At 42.5% G+C, this 20,140-nt stretch overlaps 1 protein-coding gene across 1 annotated transcript in view; it reads right to left on the reverse strand.

Moving 5' to 3' along the window:
• The window catches only part of CD226 (CD226 molecule), an 89,874-nt gene extending 70,798 nt beyond the window's left edge, over nucleotides 1-19,076 (reverse strand). The window contains exons 1-2 of the mRNA XM_030868149.2: nucleotides 19,014-19,076; nucleotides 18,382-18,720 (exon numbers count right to left, since the gene is read on the reverse strand). Coding sequence (XP_030724009.2) covers nucleotides 18,382-18,720; nucleotides 19,014-19,059 — 385 coding nt within the window. The 5' untranslated portion in view covers nucleotides 19,060-19,076. The remainder of the gene's footprint in view (nucleotides 1-18,381; nucleotides 18,721-19,013) is intronic.
• Nucleotides 19,077-20,140: the final 1,064 nt, after the last annotated feature.

Here is a 20,140-nt window from a genome sequence, read left to right on the forward strand (position 1 = left end):
CCCCATCCCTACCTCATGTTTTACCTTCCAGGTTCATGGGCTCCCACCTCAAGCACCTCACACTCTCTTTGTTCTCTGGACCTCTGCACGTGCTGGTCCTACTGTGGAAGATACATCTACTCGGCTCCTTCTTTGGCCAACTCTTAGCCCTCCTTTAGTCGTCAGACACTCTGCCCACAACTTGCACAATAAGGAAAGACAAGGGTCACCCTGAGGGCTCTGATGGCCCCCTTTGGCGTTTATCCCCGTCAGAGCACCTATCATACTGTGATACAGTGCCACCTATTCCTCTCCCCTACTAGCATATAACAGGGATGAGGGCAGGAGCTCTATCTTCTCACTCGTCATAATATCTCAGCTTCCTGATAGACTGCCTGGCAACTAGTAACTGCTTACTTGGTGTTTGTGGAAATACTCTCGACACAGAACAAGAAGATCCAATTTTTTAGGGAGCGTGGAAAGGGAATCCAATGCAGCTACCATGTACCCAGCACCTGCTATGACCTCATAGGGTCTTGAATACATTATCTCATTAATCCTCAAGCCTGCCCATAAGGTGTGTATTATTATTCCCATTCTATAGATGAGTAAACTGAAGCTCGATAAAAATGAAGGAACTTTCCAAATGTCACAAGACTATTAGGAAGAAGGGCAGAACCAGAACTCAAAGTTCTCTGTCAACAAATCCATTTTTGTTCTCAGTGTCATGAAGACAAAAAGCAACACAATAGATAGCAAGAACTTCTCTGAAAAGAAAATTGTTAACAGTGTAAATCTCCCATGAATTAATCCTGTAACTAAGCTCACTATTATATATTTAATATATATTTTTTCTATATTTATATTTAATTGTGGAAAAATTTATTTAACATACAATTGACCACCTTCACCATTTTTAAATGGTACAGTTCTGTAGTGTTAGTACAGCCACATCATTGTGCAACCAATCCTCAAAACTTTTCATCTTGCAAAACTGAAACTCTATACTATACCCATTAAACACCCCCCATCCCCTGGCCTCGCCCCAAGACAACCAACATTCTACTTTCTGCTTCTACGAATCTGACTGCTCTAGGGACCTCATATAAGAGGAATCGTGCAGTATTTGTCTTTTTGTGACTGGCTCATTTCACTTAGAATCATGTCCTCAAGGTTCATCCATATAATATCATGTGTAAGAATTTCCTTCCTTTTTTAAGGCTGAATAGTATTTACTGTGTCTTTACCACATTTTGTTTATCCATTCATCCCTCAGTGGAAACCTGCATTGCTTCCATCTTTTTGGCTGTTATGAATAATGATTCTGTGAACTTGGTGTACTAAGCTCACAATATATTCCCGAATAATGTGCTAATAGACATCCATAGCAAAACCTTGCAAATGCCACTAAACCATTCTGTGTGGTGAAATAACAAACCAGTGGGGTGAATTACCAAGGTATCTCAGCAACCTGTGAAATATGCAGAAAAGTGGTTAGGTACATTTTAATAAATGCCCAATGGAAGGAATATATTTAGGGGATAAAAAAAATCTCCTCTACTTATCTTTTAGAATGAAGTTAGGTATAAATAATTAAATTATTTAGGGGAAAAAACTACACCAAAAAATACTTCAAACTATATTTTGTATATAATGTGCTATAAATCTCTGTTTACCACCCAGGAAAGTACTTTACACTTCCTGGAAGGTATCAGAAGAGGTTGTTCTGTTCCACTTAATTGTGTTTGGAATAAACACCTTTCCTATGTACCGATCAGGGGTTGATGCTGACGATTTTCTATGGAAGATTCACCCCCTCCCTTCACCCCCACCTTTTTGCTGTTTTATTGAGTCATGACTCCTAAGCGCAAAGCACAGTGTCCAAGTGTGCTGGGATCGTGGGGAGGGGGATGGGGGATGGTCCTCAATGGAGGGATCTGAGGGTTTTGATGGGGGAGGCAGTGAAGAAACTGGCATGGTACCCACTAGGTGGAATACAAAGAAAATGACATAGAGTCAACTTTTTTTAAGTTTCTTTTCTTTTTTTAAAAAATTTATTTTTATTTTTGGCTGCGTTGGGTCTTTGTTGCTGCACACGGGCTTTCTCTAGTTGCGGCGAGCGGGGGCTACTCTTCAGTTGCGGTGTGCGGGCTTCTCATTGCAGTGGCTTCTCCTGTTGCAGAGCATGGGCTCTAGGGTGCGCGGGCTTCAGTAATTGGGACACGTGGAACCAGTAGTTGTGGCTCGCGCGCTCTAGAGCACAGGCTCAGTAGTTGTGGCGCATGGGCTTAGCTGCTCCATGGCATGTGGGATCTTCCCGGATCGGGGCTCGAACCCGTGTCCCCTGCAATGGCAGGCAGATTCTTAACCACTGCACCACCAGGGAAGTCCCAGCCTATAGTCAATTTAAAAGTAGTCACAAACAACATCTGGGGAGTGGAGAAGGAGACACTGTTTTCCATTTTAGAGACGGGCCAACGTTTCCTTAGACGTGCCCTGAAGGATGAGTAGTGTATGGAGTGAAAGAATATTTAAGGGAAAGAAAAGGCACAAAGACATGAAATTCAGAAATACAGAGGATGTTTAGGGAATTAAAACTTAACCTGCTTTGGCTGAAAGAAGGATGCACAAAGGGACGAGCTTGGAATGTACACAAGGACCAAATCTTAGAAGGCCTGGAAAAGCACTTTTCAAGATTTAGGCTGAATTGAGTAGATAAGGATTGAAATGTCAGATTCCCAGAGGTTCCAGGAAGATAACAGAAATTACAGAAGCCAGAAGGTGGAACGAGAGGGAATAGTGGGAACTGCGGAGAACTTCCGAATGTATCATTCACGGAAAAGCAGCAGCTACTCAGCCTAGAAAAGGCTGCCAAACAGAAAGGCCAGGTCCATGTCGACAGTCCTTCCAATGTTCTGAAAATGGGCTGCTCAAGTGGAGTGGTCCTTAGGGGCCAGAACTGGCCTGCCAATGCTGGTTTAGGTAGTGAGGCTTCTCCTGGTCCAATAGCATCTCTTTCATCTTGGTTTTTTCATGTCCACTAAACACTGTTTTATCAAGTCACCCTTATGTGCTAAGTTCTTTTTCTCCCTCCACTCTCATGGTTTGTCCTTCACTTTCTGTTTGAATGCATTTTCGAAATTCTGTATTAATAAGACTACTTCATATGGGTATTGCGAGGAATAAATAAAAGAATCCATGTAAAGCCTTTAAGATCCTGCCCAGAGCTGCCACATAATAAACGTTCAATAAACCACAGTTATTGATGCAAAAGATCACCAGCCAGGGCTTCCCTGGTGGCGCAGTGGTTGAGAGTCCGCCTGCCGATGCAGGGGACGCGGGTTCGTGCCCCGGTCTGGGAAGATCCCACATGCCGCGGAGCGGCTGGGCCCGTGAGCCATGGCCACTGAGCCTGCGCGTCCAGAGCCTGTGCTCCGCAACAGGAGAGGCCACAGCAGTGAGAGGCCCGCGTACCACAAAAAAAAAAAAAAAAAAAAGACCACCAGCCAAAGCTCTGAGTGCACACTCACGACTGCACGTTTACACTCCACCCCAATTTCTCTCTTGGGCTCAGACTCAAAAATCCTCCTGCCTATGAGAGAGCTCCATGTGGATGTCCAGAACTAAACCACTCAGCTCCACCCTAGACCTTCCTCTCACCTCATACACCCCAGTTCAGGAAATGATAGCACCATCTGCCCAGGATCCCAGGTAAAAACCTGATACCACTCTTGAATCCTCCTTCTACTTCACACCCAACACCCAATACAAAATGAAATCTTCTCTCTCAACTCTCCTGCTGTATAATCACTGTTGGAGCCCATTCCCAGAAATGTGGAAGCTGAGCAGACTGCCTGCCTTATCAGGGGATGATCAACAATGAAGGAAATCAGGCACCCCTTATCGGCACGTAGAACACAGACAACTAGAAACATAGTCCTACCAGGTCCAGAGTCCAAAAACCGGAGCAACAGATGTTGTCTTTCTGGGTGGTTGATGGGCTATGTTACTCAGATCAAACTTTCACGTAAAAGCATCTAGATTATGAATAAACTTTTTTAAAAAATACATAGAGGTAAGAAACAATAGTGCTTTGCAATATAGGCTGAGATAACATGGATGAGATATTTATTTTGAAAGTCTAGCCACTTAAATGGGAAGAATGAGAGAAAACAAGGTATAAAGAATGACTTCTATGGTTTTGAGAAGCAGGGATATTGACTCAAATGAGACAGACTGGGCGCAGAACAGATTGTGTGCGGGGGTGGATTTATTGTTTAGAAATGTAGATATTTGCATTTCTAGTAAAATACCAGGCTCCGTTATTAGCACTAAACCTCCTATTAAAAACTAAATATGCTGGGATGAAGTGAGAGAGTGGCATGGCCATATATACTACCAAACATAAAATAGATAGCTAGTGGGAAGCAGCCGCATAGCACAGGGAGATCAGCTCGGTGCTTTGCGACCATCTAGAGGGGTGGGATGGGGAGGGTGTGAGGGAGACGCAAGAGGGCGGGGATATGGGGTTATATGTATATATATGGCTGATTCACTTTGTTGTACAGCAGAAACTAACACACTATTGTAAAGCAATTATACTCCAATAAAGATGTTTAAAAGAAAACAACTAAATATGTATGTTAAACAATTTAAAATATCTTAAAAGCAATTTAAAAGCATCAAATTTCAGACAACATAGGAGTCACCAGGAGAAATCTAAGAGAAAGTGACAAACTAGGGAGGTGAGAACATGGAGGGAAGCCACTTTTGCCCTGAGCACACCTGGCCAATCTCAGCAAACTTGAACTCTGATTCTGAGCCTCACACAGCACAAGTGACATGGGTGTCAAGGCCCAGGGCCTCCCTGCGATAGGTAATGGAGGAGAAGACCCTCTTCCTGTTGAGACATCTGGGGGTACACCTTCATGGTAAGGATGAAATGGAAGTAAACCTGCCCTCATTCACATCCCTAGGAGACCATGGAAAGAAAGAAAATCCTTGAGTAGCTGTAAGAACAAGTCAGTTCTCACGTGAATTTACAGTCTAAATTCCCAGAGCAGGGGTGCTCCATAAAGCCTAAGTTTAAAGTAATCCAAGACAACGCCTCTGTGAATGAAGGTCCATTTATTCTGGGCCTCAAAGAACAACCAGAAATGCTTTATGAAGAGGGATGTGCAGCACACAGTCAAAAATAGCCAAGAACATGGGGCTTCCCTGGTGGCGCAGTGGTTGGGCATCCGCCTGCCAATGCGGGGGACGCGGGTTCGTGCCCCGGTCTGGGGGGATCCCGCGTGCCGCGGAGCGGCTGGGCCTGCGTGTCCGGAGCCTGTGCTCCGCGGCAGGGGAGGCCACGGCGGTGAGAGGCCCGCGTACCGCAAAAAAAAAAAAAAAAAAAAAAAGCCAAGAACATAAGGAAATAAAGCAGTAAGAGGAAGAATCAGCAGCAGGAAAACAGAGATTAGAAATGAGCCTTTTGATATTAGAATGTCAGACATAGATTATAAAACAACGATGTGTACCTAGTCTGGGGAGAGGAGAGGGTGTGCATTGAAAAGAGTAAATTAGGATAGAGAGACAATGAGAGCCAGGAGTGGCTGTGAACAAAGTCCCAACAAAGCAGGAAGGCAGGGGGAGCCGTGCTCCAGCAATTTCTGAGCCAAAGTGCTGGCAACTGTACTGGTTTTTTATATAATTTCTGAATCTGTGGGGGGGGGGGAGAGGAAATCAAAATAATGAAAAGTACGCTAGAAAGAGATTCTATCTTGAATATACCCCCTCTCTACTTTATCCCCACTGTGCTGCCTCAGTTTAATTCTTTTGCCTGTCTTGTCTGACCCACTACTATAGCCTTTGTATTACTTTGCTAGGGCTGGCATAGCAAAGTACCATAGGCTGAGTGGCTTAAACAACAGAAATTTATTTTCTCACAATTCCGGAGGCAGAAAGTCAGGGTACCAGCAGGGTTGATTCCTTCTGAGGCCGCTCTCCTTGGCTTCTGGATGGCCACCTCTTCCTTGTGTCTTCACATGGTCTTATCTTTGTATACGTCTGTGTCCTTATGTCCTCTTCTCATAAGGACACCAGTCATATTGGATTAAGGTCCACTCTAATGACCTCATCTTAACTCAGTTATATCTTTAAAGACTCTATTTCCAAATACAGTCACATTCTGAGGTACTGGGGTCTAGGACTTCAACATATGAATTTTGGGAGGACACAACTCAGCCCATAACAGCCTCTGGACTTCCGTCACTTGTCCCTCACCCCTAATCCCCTTGTAGAGTCTTGTCTGACTGCTCTTTCTAAATTGCAAACCATTCACCTAATCCAAATTCTTAATGGCTCCCCATTGCCTAAAATAAAGTAAAATCACCTCAGAATGGTGTACGGTTGTGACACAAAATGGAACTAGAGGGGACATTAGCTCCCACCCCACTGCAAAGAAAATGCGATCTAAGTCAGAATAAGGCCTTGCTACGCAAACACAATTCCAAGTCGAGTATTCCGAAAACTGACCCCACCCTTCCCCAGCAAAAATCTGGAGCCCCTGTAGAAAGCATAACGAAGTTCTTTTCTGCTCTCCACCCTCCAGATTCGCCACCTGGCACCACTAGCCACTTAAACTAATTTACATTCAGGCTTTACCCAGCAGGCTGGCTCCTAAGCACACCAGACTCACTTTGCTTCTGTAGCATTAGCATGAGTTCCCTCTAGCAGGCATGCCATCCCGCCAACAGCATGATCATCCTTCAACCCAGGAGGTTTGGCATCTCCCTCTGTGAGTAAGCTCAAGCATCTTTTATTCTCTGAAGCTTCCGTAATGACCTCCCCCCCACTCCAAACAATCATTCTTCCAACACACACATATAGGTGCGCGCGCACACGCACTGCCGCCACCACCATCCTATCGCAACCAGCAACTGTCCCATGCATTGAATGGCATTATAAATGAGACCTCAGCTTGAGATCAGAGACTGGAACGTGTCTACGTACCCGCAACCTCACACAGCCCCCTGGCACACAGCCAGCATTCATTAACTGTTTATTGAATGAAAGCTAGGAGTGGATGGGAAGGAAGCCCTTGAGGAGGGGGAAGCTTCATTTGGCTGTGATTTAGCAAGATAAGCAGAGACTTTGTGAAAATTGCATTGGTGGGCCATGCCCTGGAGGCAGTGCCCCGGCTGCATTTCAGGGCTGCAGGCTCCCTCTTCCTTGTTTCCTAGTCTCCCATCTTTCTTTTTCCCCACCTCGAAATCATCCCACACGCAGCTGCTAGAGTAATGTCTCCAAATAATGGCTGCAAACATGACCATGTGACTTCCGCTGTTTGAAAACTTTACTAACCACCAAGGAAGTTCAAAACTAGACCTTCCACCACTGCCCTTCCTCTAAGCTTGTGACCAAATGTATTTTTCATTTGCCCCAAATGCAAAGAGCATTTCCCTTTCATGGGATTTTTTCCATGAAGCATTTTTTTTCTGGAATCATACCTAGATTTCCAGCCTGGTGCAGGCACCTTTCAATGTCCCCCAAACCGGAAGTAACCTCTGCCACTCTCAACTCCCCAGACATTGTTCTATGCTACTTATCAAGTTCCACTGTACATCACAGTTACTCAGTCCTCATGTTTACATAATGTATAGTACGTACCTCCCCTCTTAGATTATAAACGTCTCAAAAACAGTGACCTTCTTACTCATTTCTTCTTCTCCTCATAGCAAACTGTAAATGTCTATTCAATGTATTTAGAAAGGGCTTACAATTCTTTAATTACTGTTATCAACATTCATCCAATAAAAGACTAGAACATCTCCAAGTGTCATTTGAACAATAAGGTATAATAATTTGCTCTTTGGTTCAGTTCTGCTATTTTCACTGAAAACATAATAGTCAGACTGTGTTAAGAATAAAAGTTCAAACACTGTCAGCTCAAAGAAACACAATACCAGTAATTGGAAATGTTTCCATCTTATTAAATGTTCATTCTTTTAGGAACCATTTGTAGGATTTAAGGAAAATAAGAGGAAGAAGTAACAAGTCCTATGCTCAATAAATACTCTTTATTTATATTTACTGACTTATTTAAATGAGCAACTATGCTTTTTAAAAGATAACAGGGACATAATTTGAGAATTGTGGTGCCACAAGCTAATGGGACACAAAATGGTCTCATTTGGGGACATACACTAATGTTACTGAGCTCTGCCTCAGAGACAAGTATTGAATTCCCTGGCTGTTTCTCAAATGAAAAATGGTATACATACTTTCAATTGTAGCACCCAGTTTGTAAAGAGAAATAAATGTCCTCTCTCCATTAGTGGAATGAATTAGGTGGATGACTTAAAATTTTCTGAAGTTTTGGGTTCTTTATATGTCAAGAAGGAAATATCCTAAACATATGCATACACCTTCAGTAAGCTGTTCTGGAAACGTCAGTGCTGGTAGCATATAGGATTTCATGTAGCCTGTCAAGAAATGGAACAAATATGTTCTTAAGGGGTAATTTGCTGAAATGAGAATATTAAGTTTCTTAAGTATTCTGCTAGTTAAATGCACATAAATGTGCATTAATAAATGCACACAGAATTCATGCCCAGACATCATCCTTATTGGCCCTACTAAACCCAGCAGGTATGACGTGTACAGCTATTTACAGTGCTATTAAATGTGAATGTTGCATCTCACATCTCCATCCTTAGAAAGCTTTCTATATCAATCTTCTACAGAACATAGGTCTTTCTCTCTGGGCAGATTATGCGGAAGACTTTTCTTTTTTTAATGTAGGTTGGTTAAATAGCTTAAGTCAGGGAAAATTTTCTCACATTGAGATTTATTGGATTGTGAGTAATCTCTCAAGGGAAGTGCCAGAAGCCCCATCAGCTGAGTTATTTAATTAAAACTATCGTGGAGTAAGTAGGAGAGATGGTGCGCAGGGGAATGATTTCTCATTGATCCCTGAAGGATGGGCTTGATAGTCTTAAAATTCTTAACGGTTTCAAAATCTTAAATGTCTTCAGAAATGTTCTCGAAGGAACAGAAAAGCTATCCTGTTTGCAACCTCTACTCCCTATAAAAACCAAACAAAAACAAAAACCAGCAACCAAGAGCAGAGCTTAGAGACAAGTCTTCTTTCTATAAACGCTAAACCAGCTGCCCCTGGACAGCATTGGCTCAAAGAGAAAGCGGGCTGCACAGCCCTAAGCTTCTGGTCCTGAGAGCTTGACCTTTTTCCTTCTTTCTTCAGTTATTTATTTTCCTTTCGCTTCTTCGTTTTTAAATTTCCCAAATCCAGCATTTTTAACTCACAAAATTTTTTATCATTTTTACCCTCCATCAGAACTGTGATCTGTCAGGATGCACATCCCCGTAAGGTCTCTTTGAAGGTCCCTGACGCCTCTCCCTAATCCTACGAGAAGTTTCTGAGAGAAGATGTGGTGAACACAGCTCCATCGGGGCTGTTCTCAACCTTTGATAAGAGGAATTTTTTTTTAAAGAATCTAGAAGCCGAGATGGTCCAGGGGAGGGTCTCAGTGTGCGTGGGCCCAGCAGGTTCCGATTACCCGGAGGGGTTCTTACTCACAAAGCCACGATCCCCACCCTGCACTCACACCACAGGCCAGCAGCACCCACTCTGCAGAGGAAGCATGTTCCAGAGCCCGCGGTTGGCAGCCGCCCGAGTGCTGGGGAGAGGGGGGTTGTGGTCACCAGTGATAGAACACTTGTGGTCACAAGTGTTGTCTTGATCGCTGAGGGCTGGAGGAGGAAAACCCAGGAACTGTGTGTCTCCGCTGCACGAAGACCATCTCCGAGGGCCACAGGGGAGCCGGGGCTCCTGCTTCAGCTGTAGTTCATCCTCGAGCCAAAGCCACCCTTACGCTATGGTCATCTTGGAAATAACAATAGCTGCTCAAGGAAGGGTAGGGCTTGTGGAAGTAAACAAAACCACCACAGGCAAAGATCACAACCAGGTGCCTCCCCTGCTCTGGACCGCCTGAGTGGATTTCCCAACAGGTCTAGGGAAAATGTCCTCTTCTGGATGTTGACCCGGCTGAGAAGTGGGAAAGCCTGGGCGGCCTCGCAGGGCATGGAGGTAGCACAGCGGACACAGGCCTGTGCCCTCAGGTGGACAAGCAGAAAAAACTATTCTCACCAAACCCAAATGGGTATTTGTTCCTGTACGTTAAACTTTACCTGCCATTCAATTGTTGAATCTAATTTTGTATATCAATCCAGTATTGCCTTGTTTCAGAGCTGTTTTTTATGTCTCCCTTTCTGATTTTTGATTACAGAGCTTTACCCCAAAGCCTGAGCACTGAATCTCGTGGTGATATGTGCTCTCATGCATCTCCTCCCTGGCTTAGCAAACGAAAAGCAAGTCAATAAAAACAACCTTGGCCCGGGTTCTGGTAACTAGTCCACTTTCAGATTCCCATAAATTTCACCCTTGAGAAGTGCAGTGACCATAACCTTGCTTTCCACGAGTCTTAAAATGCTCTTTATCATTTGCCTTCTCTATGTACTATTTTATTTAATTAAGGAGTGAGATTTCTCAGCCTTTAAAATGTTTTTGGGGCTTCCCTGGTGGCGCAGTGGTTGAGAGTCCGCCTGCCGATGCTAGGGGACACAGGTTCGTGCCCCGGTCCGGGAAGATCCCACATGCCGCGGAGCGGCTGGGCCCATGAGCCATGGCCGCTGAGCCTGCGCGTCCGCAGCCTGTGCTCCGCAACGGGAGAGGCCACAACAGAGAGAGGCCCGCGTACCGCAAAAAAAAAAAAAAAAAAAAAAAATTGTTTTTGTTTTCATCAGTTGGCTATTTCTTATTGATACTACTTAATATCTTTTCTCTTCCTTAAATGAAAAACTGCTGAAATGTAACATTTCACAGAACCCTTTTTTATTCTCATATATGTATGTGTATAACACAGTTATACAGATGGGGAAACTTTCATGACTTATTTCTAAGCTTGTAAGAATGGACCTTAAGAGAGTTTATTATTTATTAATATTACCTATTGTTATCTATTAATAATTATTTATTAATTCTTCAAACAGTAGATATGAAAGAATTTTTTTCTTATTCTTCTACCTCACTTAAAAACAAACAAACAGGGCTTCCCTGGTGGCGCAGTGGTTGAGAGTCCGCCTGCCGACGCAGGGGACACGGGTTCCTGCCCCGGTCCGGGAAGATCCCACATGCCGCAGAGCGGCTGGGCCCGTGAGCCATGGCCGCTGAGCCTGTGCGTCCGGAGCCTGTGCTCCGCAACGGGAGAGGCCACAACAGTGAGAGGCCCACGTACCGCCAAAAAAACCGCAAAAAACCCAAAAAACAAACCCAACCTCAAAGCAAAAGAGAAGCATCTGACGGGCAAAGCTGAAAGAATCCAGCAGGGACGAAACATGCTGGTATGTATTGGTGACCCATGTAACAGGAGAGTAGGAAAGACTCTTTTTCCACGGCCTCTTAGCCCTGTTTGGAATTTCCACTGACAGGCAAAGAAGGCTTTTAGACAAGGCTTCCCCTCCATCTTTTTGCACCTTTCACTAATATATAAGGTAGTGCAGTTTTCTTCTTTCCTTCTGAATTTGGGATAGATAACACACAAGCTGAAATGAGAGTATGAAAATATTCTCAAGATACGTTGCAGAATATAATTGCATAACCCATCTGGATTCCTATGCCTTTGAAGCATTAAGTCAACATGTTGAAATAAACCAAGCCATGAATTTTAAACCCGAATAAACTGCATTCATTGCTGATCAGTCCTATGTGTTGGCTTGCACAGTACATTAAAGCAGAGCCAAAGTTATCTATTTCTTAGATAATATTTAAAGCAAGTCTCCTGAATGCTACTCCGCCCAACTCCAGGTCCAAATATTCTGACTTACCTCCTTCAAGGTAAACTTCAAATTCCCCCCTTTCAGGGAATCTATCCTGAGTTTCCCGGTTGAAAGTAAATTCTATCCTCTGAACTACAATAGCACTTACTCTTTGCTTTACATTATAATTTGTGATATACAACTTTTACCTCCCCTAAAGCTCTGCATTCTGTTTAGAGCTAAGATCATGTCTTTCTAGCTTCCCCACCACAGACATTATCTTGAATATAGTAGGTTCTCAATAAGACTGGATGAGTGAATTAATGGATAAGTGAATTCGGTCCCACAAATCAGCACACCCATTTCTACAGCCAGATCTGGGCCACTCCCCCATTTCCAGATTTAAATAAAATTTAAATCCTGAGATCGCCCCAACATCAGAAAAAAAAAAAAGTAACTGGCAAGAGAAAAGCAAATACTGACGTTGACGGGAATAGAGATAAGACCCATCTAAGACCGAGCATGGATGACACACAGGGAGCCCCATCCCATCCAGGAAAGAATGAAACCTTAAAAAGGAGACAGTGAGGAACATCCCGTGTCAAAGTTGAGATGAGGGGGTTGGAGTGTGGAAGATCACAGAGTGAGAAATCTATGTGATACAGCAACACAGAGCACCAGAATGTGTGGAGGGGACCATCTAACCCTCTCCTGTACACACGAGCTAGGAGGAAACCCATCTGGCTCCTACACCAGTTACGCATCCGTCCTGCATCTCGAGTCTCCCCCGCTTCTTCCCTCCCTCCCCTCGCTATGCCCTCTCCAGTCTTTAACACAAATGCTCCCCCCACTTCGATGTGACCACCCTTCAATGCCACGGCCTCAGCTTCTGTCCCATGTACAAGTACTTTCTTAGTTAACCATCTTCTTCACGTGTGCTGGGTGATCATCCAGATGACTCCAGAATTGGTATTTTCAGTCCTGAACCTCATTATCGTTTGTCATTCCATAATTTCAGCCGTGAGCTGGTCAAAGGCTACCTTACAACTCAATGCATCTGAAACTGAACTTATTTACTCTCTTCCAAGCCAAACCGGTCTCTTAATTTCCCATCTTTTTAAGTGAAACCATCATTTTTCAGTCCCTGAATCATAAAAATTTGGAATCCTTGTTTTCCCTCCTCCAGACCTCCAAGCCAAATCAGAATGAAGATCTTACCCTTAACTTAGATAATTACCTGTGAACTCCTCAAAATTGCAACTGTATCCTTCTTCACTGTTTTTATTAGAAATTTAACAGACTTGAGAGAAGTTTCATAAAACATTTTTAAGACAGATGGGAAATAAAACAGCTGTATAAGAAAAACACCTGATTGTGAACTTGGAAGACCCTTGTATTCCTTCCTGGTTCTATCTCCTTCCTGCCTGTGCTTCGGAGATCTGCTTTCCTTAGTTTTACCACACGTTTGTATCTATAAATAGCATATTGTTTAGTTGCATGTCTCTAAACTTTAAAGGAAAGGAATCATCCCCTACGTGTTGTTTTGAAACTTGCTTTTTTCTTTCACACACGTTCCCCAAATTCATCCCTGTTGATGAGCCTCGCGAGCAGTCATTCATTTGTTGGATCTGCTGCCTTAACACAGTGATCTGCTGCCTTAAACATTCTCAGGCATTTCTCCTACATGTGGGCAATCCCCAGAATATACAATAGAGAGAATGATTAGGTCTTAGGAATGGGGTTCTTTAGCTAGCGAATGCAGTGTCATTTTCCAAAATAGATGTGATGGTTAATTTTAGGTATTAATTTGGAGGGTGGTTTGGGATAAGATTAACATTTAAAATGGTGAATTTTGAGTAAGCAGACTGGCCTACATAAGGTGGGTGGGCCTCATCCAATCAGCTGAAGGTCTGAATACAACAAAAAGACTGGCCTCCCTGGCCTCCTTTCCGCCTGCATCGACACCATCACTGGTTTTCCTGGGTCTGCAGCCTGCTGGCCCATACTGCAGTCTCCATGATCACATAAGCCAGTTCCTCATGATAGATGTCTTTCTATACACAGACACATCCTATTGGTTCTGTTTCTCTGGAGAACTCTGAATATTACCAATACCAATAATACAGTAGACCCACCAACGTACACTCCTACTAGCAGTGGGTAAGTGTTCCAATCCATAAAATAATAGTTGTTCACCCTGCCCCTTAAACTCTTCCCCTTCTGTAAGGATGCAACTAGTTTAATCTTCTAGGTGGTGAAAAAAAGTGGTCATTATGTGTCTCCATCTGAAAACATTCAGAGACTTCCCACAGTCTACACTGCAGGGTCAAGTTCCAACCCCATTGGGCTCAGCAACATGGGGCCGTCCCATCTTTCCAAGTTCTTCTCCGACATTCTCTTGCCCCATGGGCTTCGGCTTCTTTTTTAAACATAGGATCTACTGTATAAAACCTTACTTGGGGCCCCAGAGCACCTCTGCTGTAAGAGCAGAGAGAGGGTCCCACTGTCACAGTTTCTTCCTCACCCTCAAGGCTGCCTCTCAGGCAGTGAGGGGCCCAGGAGCCCGGGTGAGACCTACCCCTCCTAGAGCTCCGTGCTCCAGGCACACCATCCAGTCTCTGTCCCCTGCGTGAACCAACTTCCTCATGCCTTCTCCACACCACCAGTACCCCTGGAGACGCCCTTTTCTCTTCTTCCCTCACACCCGTCTCTCGATGCTAAAAAATTCTTGGTACAAACTATTATGTATTAAATAAGCTACAAGGATATATTGTACAACACAGGGAATATAGCCAATATTCAATAATGACCATAAATGGAGTATAAGCTTTAAAAATTGTGAATCGCCACATTGTACACCCGTAACTTATATAATACTGCACAGCAACTCTACTTCATTTTTTTTTTTTAATTGTTCACGTTCACCCTGCTGGTGTCAAGCTCCCCTCCCTCTCATTTCTGGCTCTTTGGAAACACCAGCTGGTGTCATCCTGGTGCCGCGGCTCAGCAGCTCAGCAGCTCAGCAACCTTCAGTTGATTAATGACCCTGAACTTCAGTTTCCTCAGCTATATAATGTGAGCACGCTCATCTCCCGCATTAAACGAGAGGACAGGCATTTACTTCACACACAGTAGGCACCTAATCAGAGTTAGCTAGCAGAGTCTTGGGGGTGCATCATACATTTGGGGGGACATTTCCATAAATATAACTACATTTGCCATAAGTGACTAGTAAAGCCAGAGACACATGGGTTACGGTAATTTTCTCCACAACCCCACTTCCACCACAAACTCTGCCATGAAAGGGCTGCCTTTGAAATGTCACCTCTCGAGTCGCTTCAGCTATTTTTCCATGAGGCAGTGAAATAAATGCAGCCATTCTTGCCATTAAATGCTCTAAATCAGCTACTGATTAAGAAATGCCTGTTCTGAAGGTAACTCATGTTTTAACATAATTTTGCATTAACAATATCATTTATCCAGAATAAGACATCCAATTTGCTCTTCAACTCTGGGCTGAAAGCTCAAGGGGGAGGGAGGCCAAAAGGACAAGCAATGATGGATGCCTCCTCATTCAAGGCCCCCGCCGGCTCCTATGCCCCCCAGGCCGGCACTTTCCATCCTGTAATTGCAGCTCTATCCAGTGGACACAAACGAAGTCTGAGAACTTGAGCAGATTACTGGACCTTACTTCCCTTCAGTGTTCTCACTCGAAAATCAAGGTTACGTCCACAGTCAAGTGTGCAGGGGGCGTTAAACGAGAAGACCTGGATAAGGTACTGATCAAGTTCCTCACACATCATCAGCTTTCAGTGAACAGGAGAAATCAGTATATTTAGAGAGCATGTGGCTCAATTCCTTCACCTTTTTGAAGATCTTAACGATCTATTATACAGATTAAGATTTCTGGATTCCAAGTCCAATCTTTCACTGTTAGATAGATCATCAACTCCCCCTTTATGTTATACAAGCATGTGATATTTGTAGATCCTAATATGTTGTTAATAAAGCACACAAGGAAGAATTTAAGTATATTTAAGGTTAATTTAGTATATTTAAGGTTAAGTATATTTAATGTAAATACAGCTACTATATTTTATAAATTCACTATCATTCTTAGTTTTAAAAAAATATGAAGCTCTCCAAATCTCAAAAGTGAATGAAATACTCTCACTGGCTGGTTAATGCAATCTATTCTTTAAAAATATAAATGATCAAAAACAACAGCAAAATATGTTGAATACCATCAGATTCTAATCTGAACTAGATGGAGAGTTGGCCGCCCCTTTCTTGGTGACTGACTGAAAATCTCACCACTGTTTTTGAAAAAGCCCCATGAGGCAGAGCTCTCCCTTTTCCTGTCCTCAAAATAATAACAGGAGAAATAAATCTGGATGATAAAATTAAGAAAATATTGCCAAAATCATTCATACATGATGCTAAAAATCCTACTTTGGTGTGGCAACCATAATTTAGTTCTCAATAATTTAGTGCTACCCTCTATCCTAAATCTTCACAAGAGGTCAAGCTACCTGTTTTTGTTTTGTTTTGCTTTTAATAAAAATTGCGTATGTTTAGGGCATATACAACAAAATGATATGTGGAATGATTACTATAGTCAAGCTAATTTACACATCTTCTCCCCATATAGTTACCATTTTTTGGTGATAAGAGCACCTGAAATCTACTCTCTTAGCAAATTTCCAGTGTTCAAGACAATGATATTAACTATCATTAATGTCTTCATGCTGTACGTTGGGTCTCTAGACTTGTTCATCCCGCATAACTTCAACTGTGTACTCTGACCAACATCTATCTCCCCCGTTCCCCACCTCCCCACCCTGGTAGCCACCATTCTACCGTTTTCTTTTTTCTTCTTTTTTTTTTTAATTGGGGTATAGTTGTTTTACAATGTTTTGTTAGTTTCTACTGTACAGTGCAGTTCCTTGTGCTATACAGCAGGTTCTTATTAGTTATCTATCTTATACATATTAGTGTATATATGTATATATGTACAATATCTTCTTTAGCCATGATGGACATTTTTGTTTTTTTAATATTTTAATTTTATTGGAGTATAGTTGATTTACAATGTTGTGTTAGTTTCAGGTGTACCTGTTTTCAATTGGTTGTTCTTTACAGAAATCGGAATAACCTGATTTGGGACCGAAACTACAAAAGCTCACCACACGAGGCAGGGTGGGGAAGGGCATGTATTTCTGGCCATGGTGGCTCAGGCCATGTGTCAAACAGCTCACCCCTAAGACCCTTCCTATCCTCTCCGTCACTTGCATGGCTAATCAGAGTGGACTATACACTGAAGACTTGCAAACAGCATTTAACAGGTGGCTGCACACAACAGCAAATGAGATCTTGCGTGGCAAAATGGAGTCTGTAATAAGTAAGTATTTAACTAAAGAGATTTTGCTAATTGACACTCCGTAAGCCTCACCCATATACACAGAATTATTATTGAGCTTAGCTACACCTAAACAGAAAGGGAAAACCAACACATGGGAATTTTTCTTACTTCCTGACCATTAGATATTCCTTATATAGTACTTTAAATTGTTCTTTTATAATATGGATTTCTTAAAAAGAAAGCACTATATCAGGTGGTATATGATGTGCTCTGCTGGATGTCTATTTGGGATATAATTTGAGGGACACCAGACAAGAAACACACAGTCCCAAATTATTTCCTTCCCTAGACTATCTCTGACAACTAAAAATTTCATCACTAGTCATTTTGTATCAAAAGACTAGGAAATAATAACAGTGACAGTAATAATAATACCTACCATTCCCCGACTACCATGGGCCAAGTTCCTTACATATATGATCCCTAAACCATTCAACAAAGAGAATGGTATTATTAACTCAATTTACTATTCAGGAACCTGAGATTAAGAGGGACTGAGCAGCTAATATAAGGTTATAAAGGAAGTAAAGGCTATAAAACCCAAGTTTTTCCAACATACCACACCCAATCCATGTGGCTATTACTTGTAGAACTAACTAAGCTTCAAACTACAATCACTGGTAGACACAGCAGGAAATACTTCAAGAGATCATTCGATTCTTTCTGAGATGACAGCTTGCAATTTCTGAAGCATCTTCTCTAGTGAAACTTGGATGAAGCTAAAAACAGAGTCAGTGCTTGAACTCTGCCTAGGATTCACTAATAAGCCCAGATTTGGTGTTACAGAAAGGACTCTGAACAAGCAGGGTTGGAAACAAAAGGAAATGGGACTACGTCACAGGAGGTGTCTGACCTCTGAACCCAAACATTGCCAACATCAGCTTAATCTAGGTTCAAGTTCTCATTAAGACAAGATAAAACCTATGCTTTCTCCCATGACATTCGAATTCATGAGACGCTTCTTCTACTCAGAAATGATAACACATTAAGAAAAATGGAACTGATTCACAGTATTATTTCTTTGAAACAATAATATAGAATCTAGAAATGGAATTGGAAAATGGCACAAAAATATGATAAAGCATTTCACAGTTTCTACTTGGTCTTTACAGAAACAAATATTGTAGATGGGTAAAAAGGTAAATAAAAATTTCACTTACCTGATGGAACCACCTGTATCACCTTTTCCCAGGTTCCATGTGGGAAAGTATGAAGAAAGCAGGAATAGAAGCCAATGTCCACCTCAGAGGCATTATGGAAGGACAAGGTCATATCGTTAGAGGCCGTGGTTGAATTTGAAAAGTAAACCCTATCAACGTACGGCTCTCTTATGATCACACGGTAAGTAGGGTTGAAAATGGCTATGGACTCTCTCTCCAGTGTCTTGATCTTGAACCACTCCATCTGGGTTAAAGTGTCCTTTGATGGATACACACATTCTAGGGCCATATTCTTAGCAAGTTTAACAGTTGTGTCCCAAAATATCTGTTCACATCCAGCTGAAAGACACACCATAATGTGATCATGTGAATTCAATTAGACCTGATGATTGAAACATCAAACAGACACCTGAAGCTTACTCTAGACCTAGCAAGATAGTAAAATTGAGGCTAACAGTTTCTACCTTAGTCTAAAAAGGTTTCCACTGCTGATAATTGGTATTTACAACTTGTAGCTTTTCTGAACAAGTGAGAAATTATCTAAGCCAACTAAGGGCATTATAAATTCTGAACATGTCACACTATAAGACTAAAAAAGGAGTAAATTCTTTAAATGAAGACATTATCTTTACCTTTGTATACATAAAGAATAGCCAAGAGGAAAGTAAGGTAATCCATCTCTGGAACCTGTTTGGGAGGCCAGTCTACAGAAAGACAATTTATAATGTCACATTGAGAGCCCCAGCACGATGCACTGTTTCCTTCCTCTCAGATCCTATCAGCAGTGTCTTCTTTATCTGAAGTATGAACACAGGAAAAAGGTCTTAGCTTCAAAGTCAGGTTTGCTCTCGTACAAAGATGGGCAGATTTGAGTTACTTCTCTCTCGGGGAAATAGCTTATTTTCAAGCTTTCATTTTCTACAAAGATTCATTCATTCGAACAAACATTCTCTGAGTGCCTGCTCTGGGCCCAACTCTGCTCTAGGTGATGAGGATACAGCAATTAATTAAAAAAATATATCCTTGCCATAATGGAACTTACATTCTAGTGGGAGGAGGCAGAAAATAAAATAGAGAAGGACAAAATAGAGTTAGGTGGTAAGTGCATGAAGAAAAACAAAGCAGGAGCGGGATGGCGTGGTAGTGTTCCCCCATGGATAGGAGCGCTGGGAAGTCTGCACTGAGAATGTGAGATTGGGGCAGAGTCTACAGGGCACAGGAAGGGGCCTGCAGCTCCACCAGCATGGACGGCCCATGGGGCATGGCCTTCCTGTCCCCTCTGCCTCTTCGCTGACCTCAGGCATTTGCTTAGGGAGTGATGAAGGGACCGCTGAAGGCCCTCCAGATTTCAAAGTATCGTGGCTCAGGGAATATACAAATCCACAATTATCGTTGATTTTTTAAAACTTTTTATTTTGAAATAATTGTACAGTCACAGGAATTTGCAGAAATACTGCAGAGAGGATCTGTGTACCCTTCACCTAATTTCCCCCATGGTTCTGTCTTATATAATCTTAGTAGGTACGTCATTGCTCCCTTCCCTCTCTTATAAAATAACAGTTCAGTTGCCTAAGAACTTGCTGGGAACGTATAACCACGTCAGCATAAAAATATATTATTGCCTCTGTAACAAGAGGCAACAATGTAAGAATGCATCTGACCCCTGATGAGAGGTTCAAAATAAAAGAGGGTAAAAATTGAGAAAAGCAGGGGCAGGCACCACTAAAGACAACTTTGCCTGATGCTGACTCTGAGCCTA

The sequence above is a fragment of the Globicephala melas genome, chromosome 13 (assembly GCF_963455315.2).
Source record: "Globicephala melas chromosome 13, mGloMel1.2, whole genome shotgun sequence".
Classification (NCBI taxonomy): Eukaryota; Metazoa; Chordata; class Mammalia; order Artiodactyla; family Delphinidae; genus Globicephala; species Globicephala melas.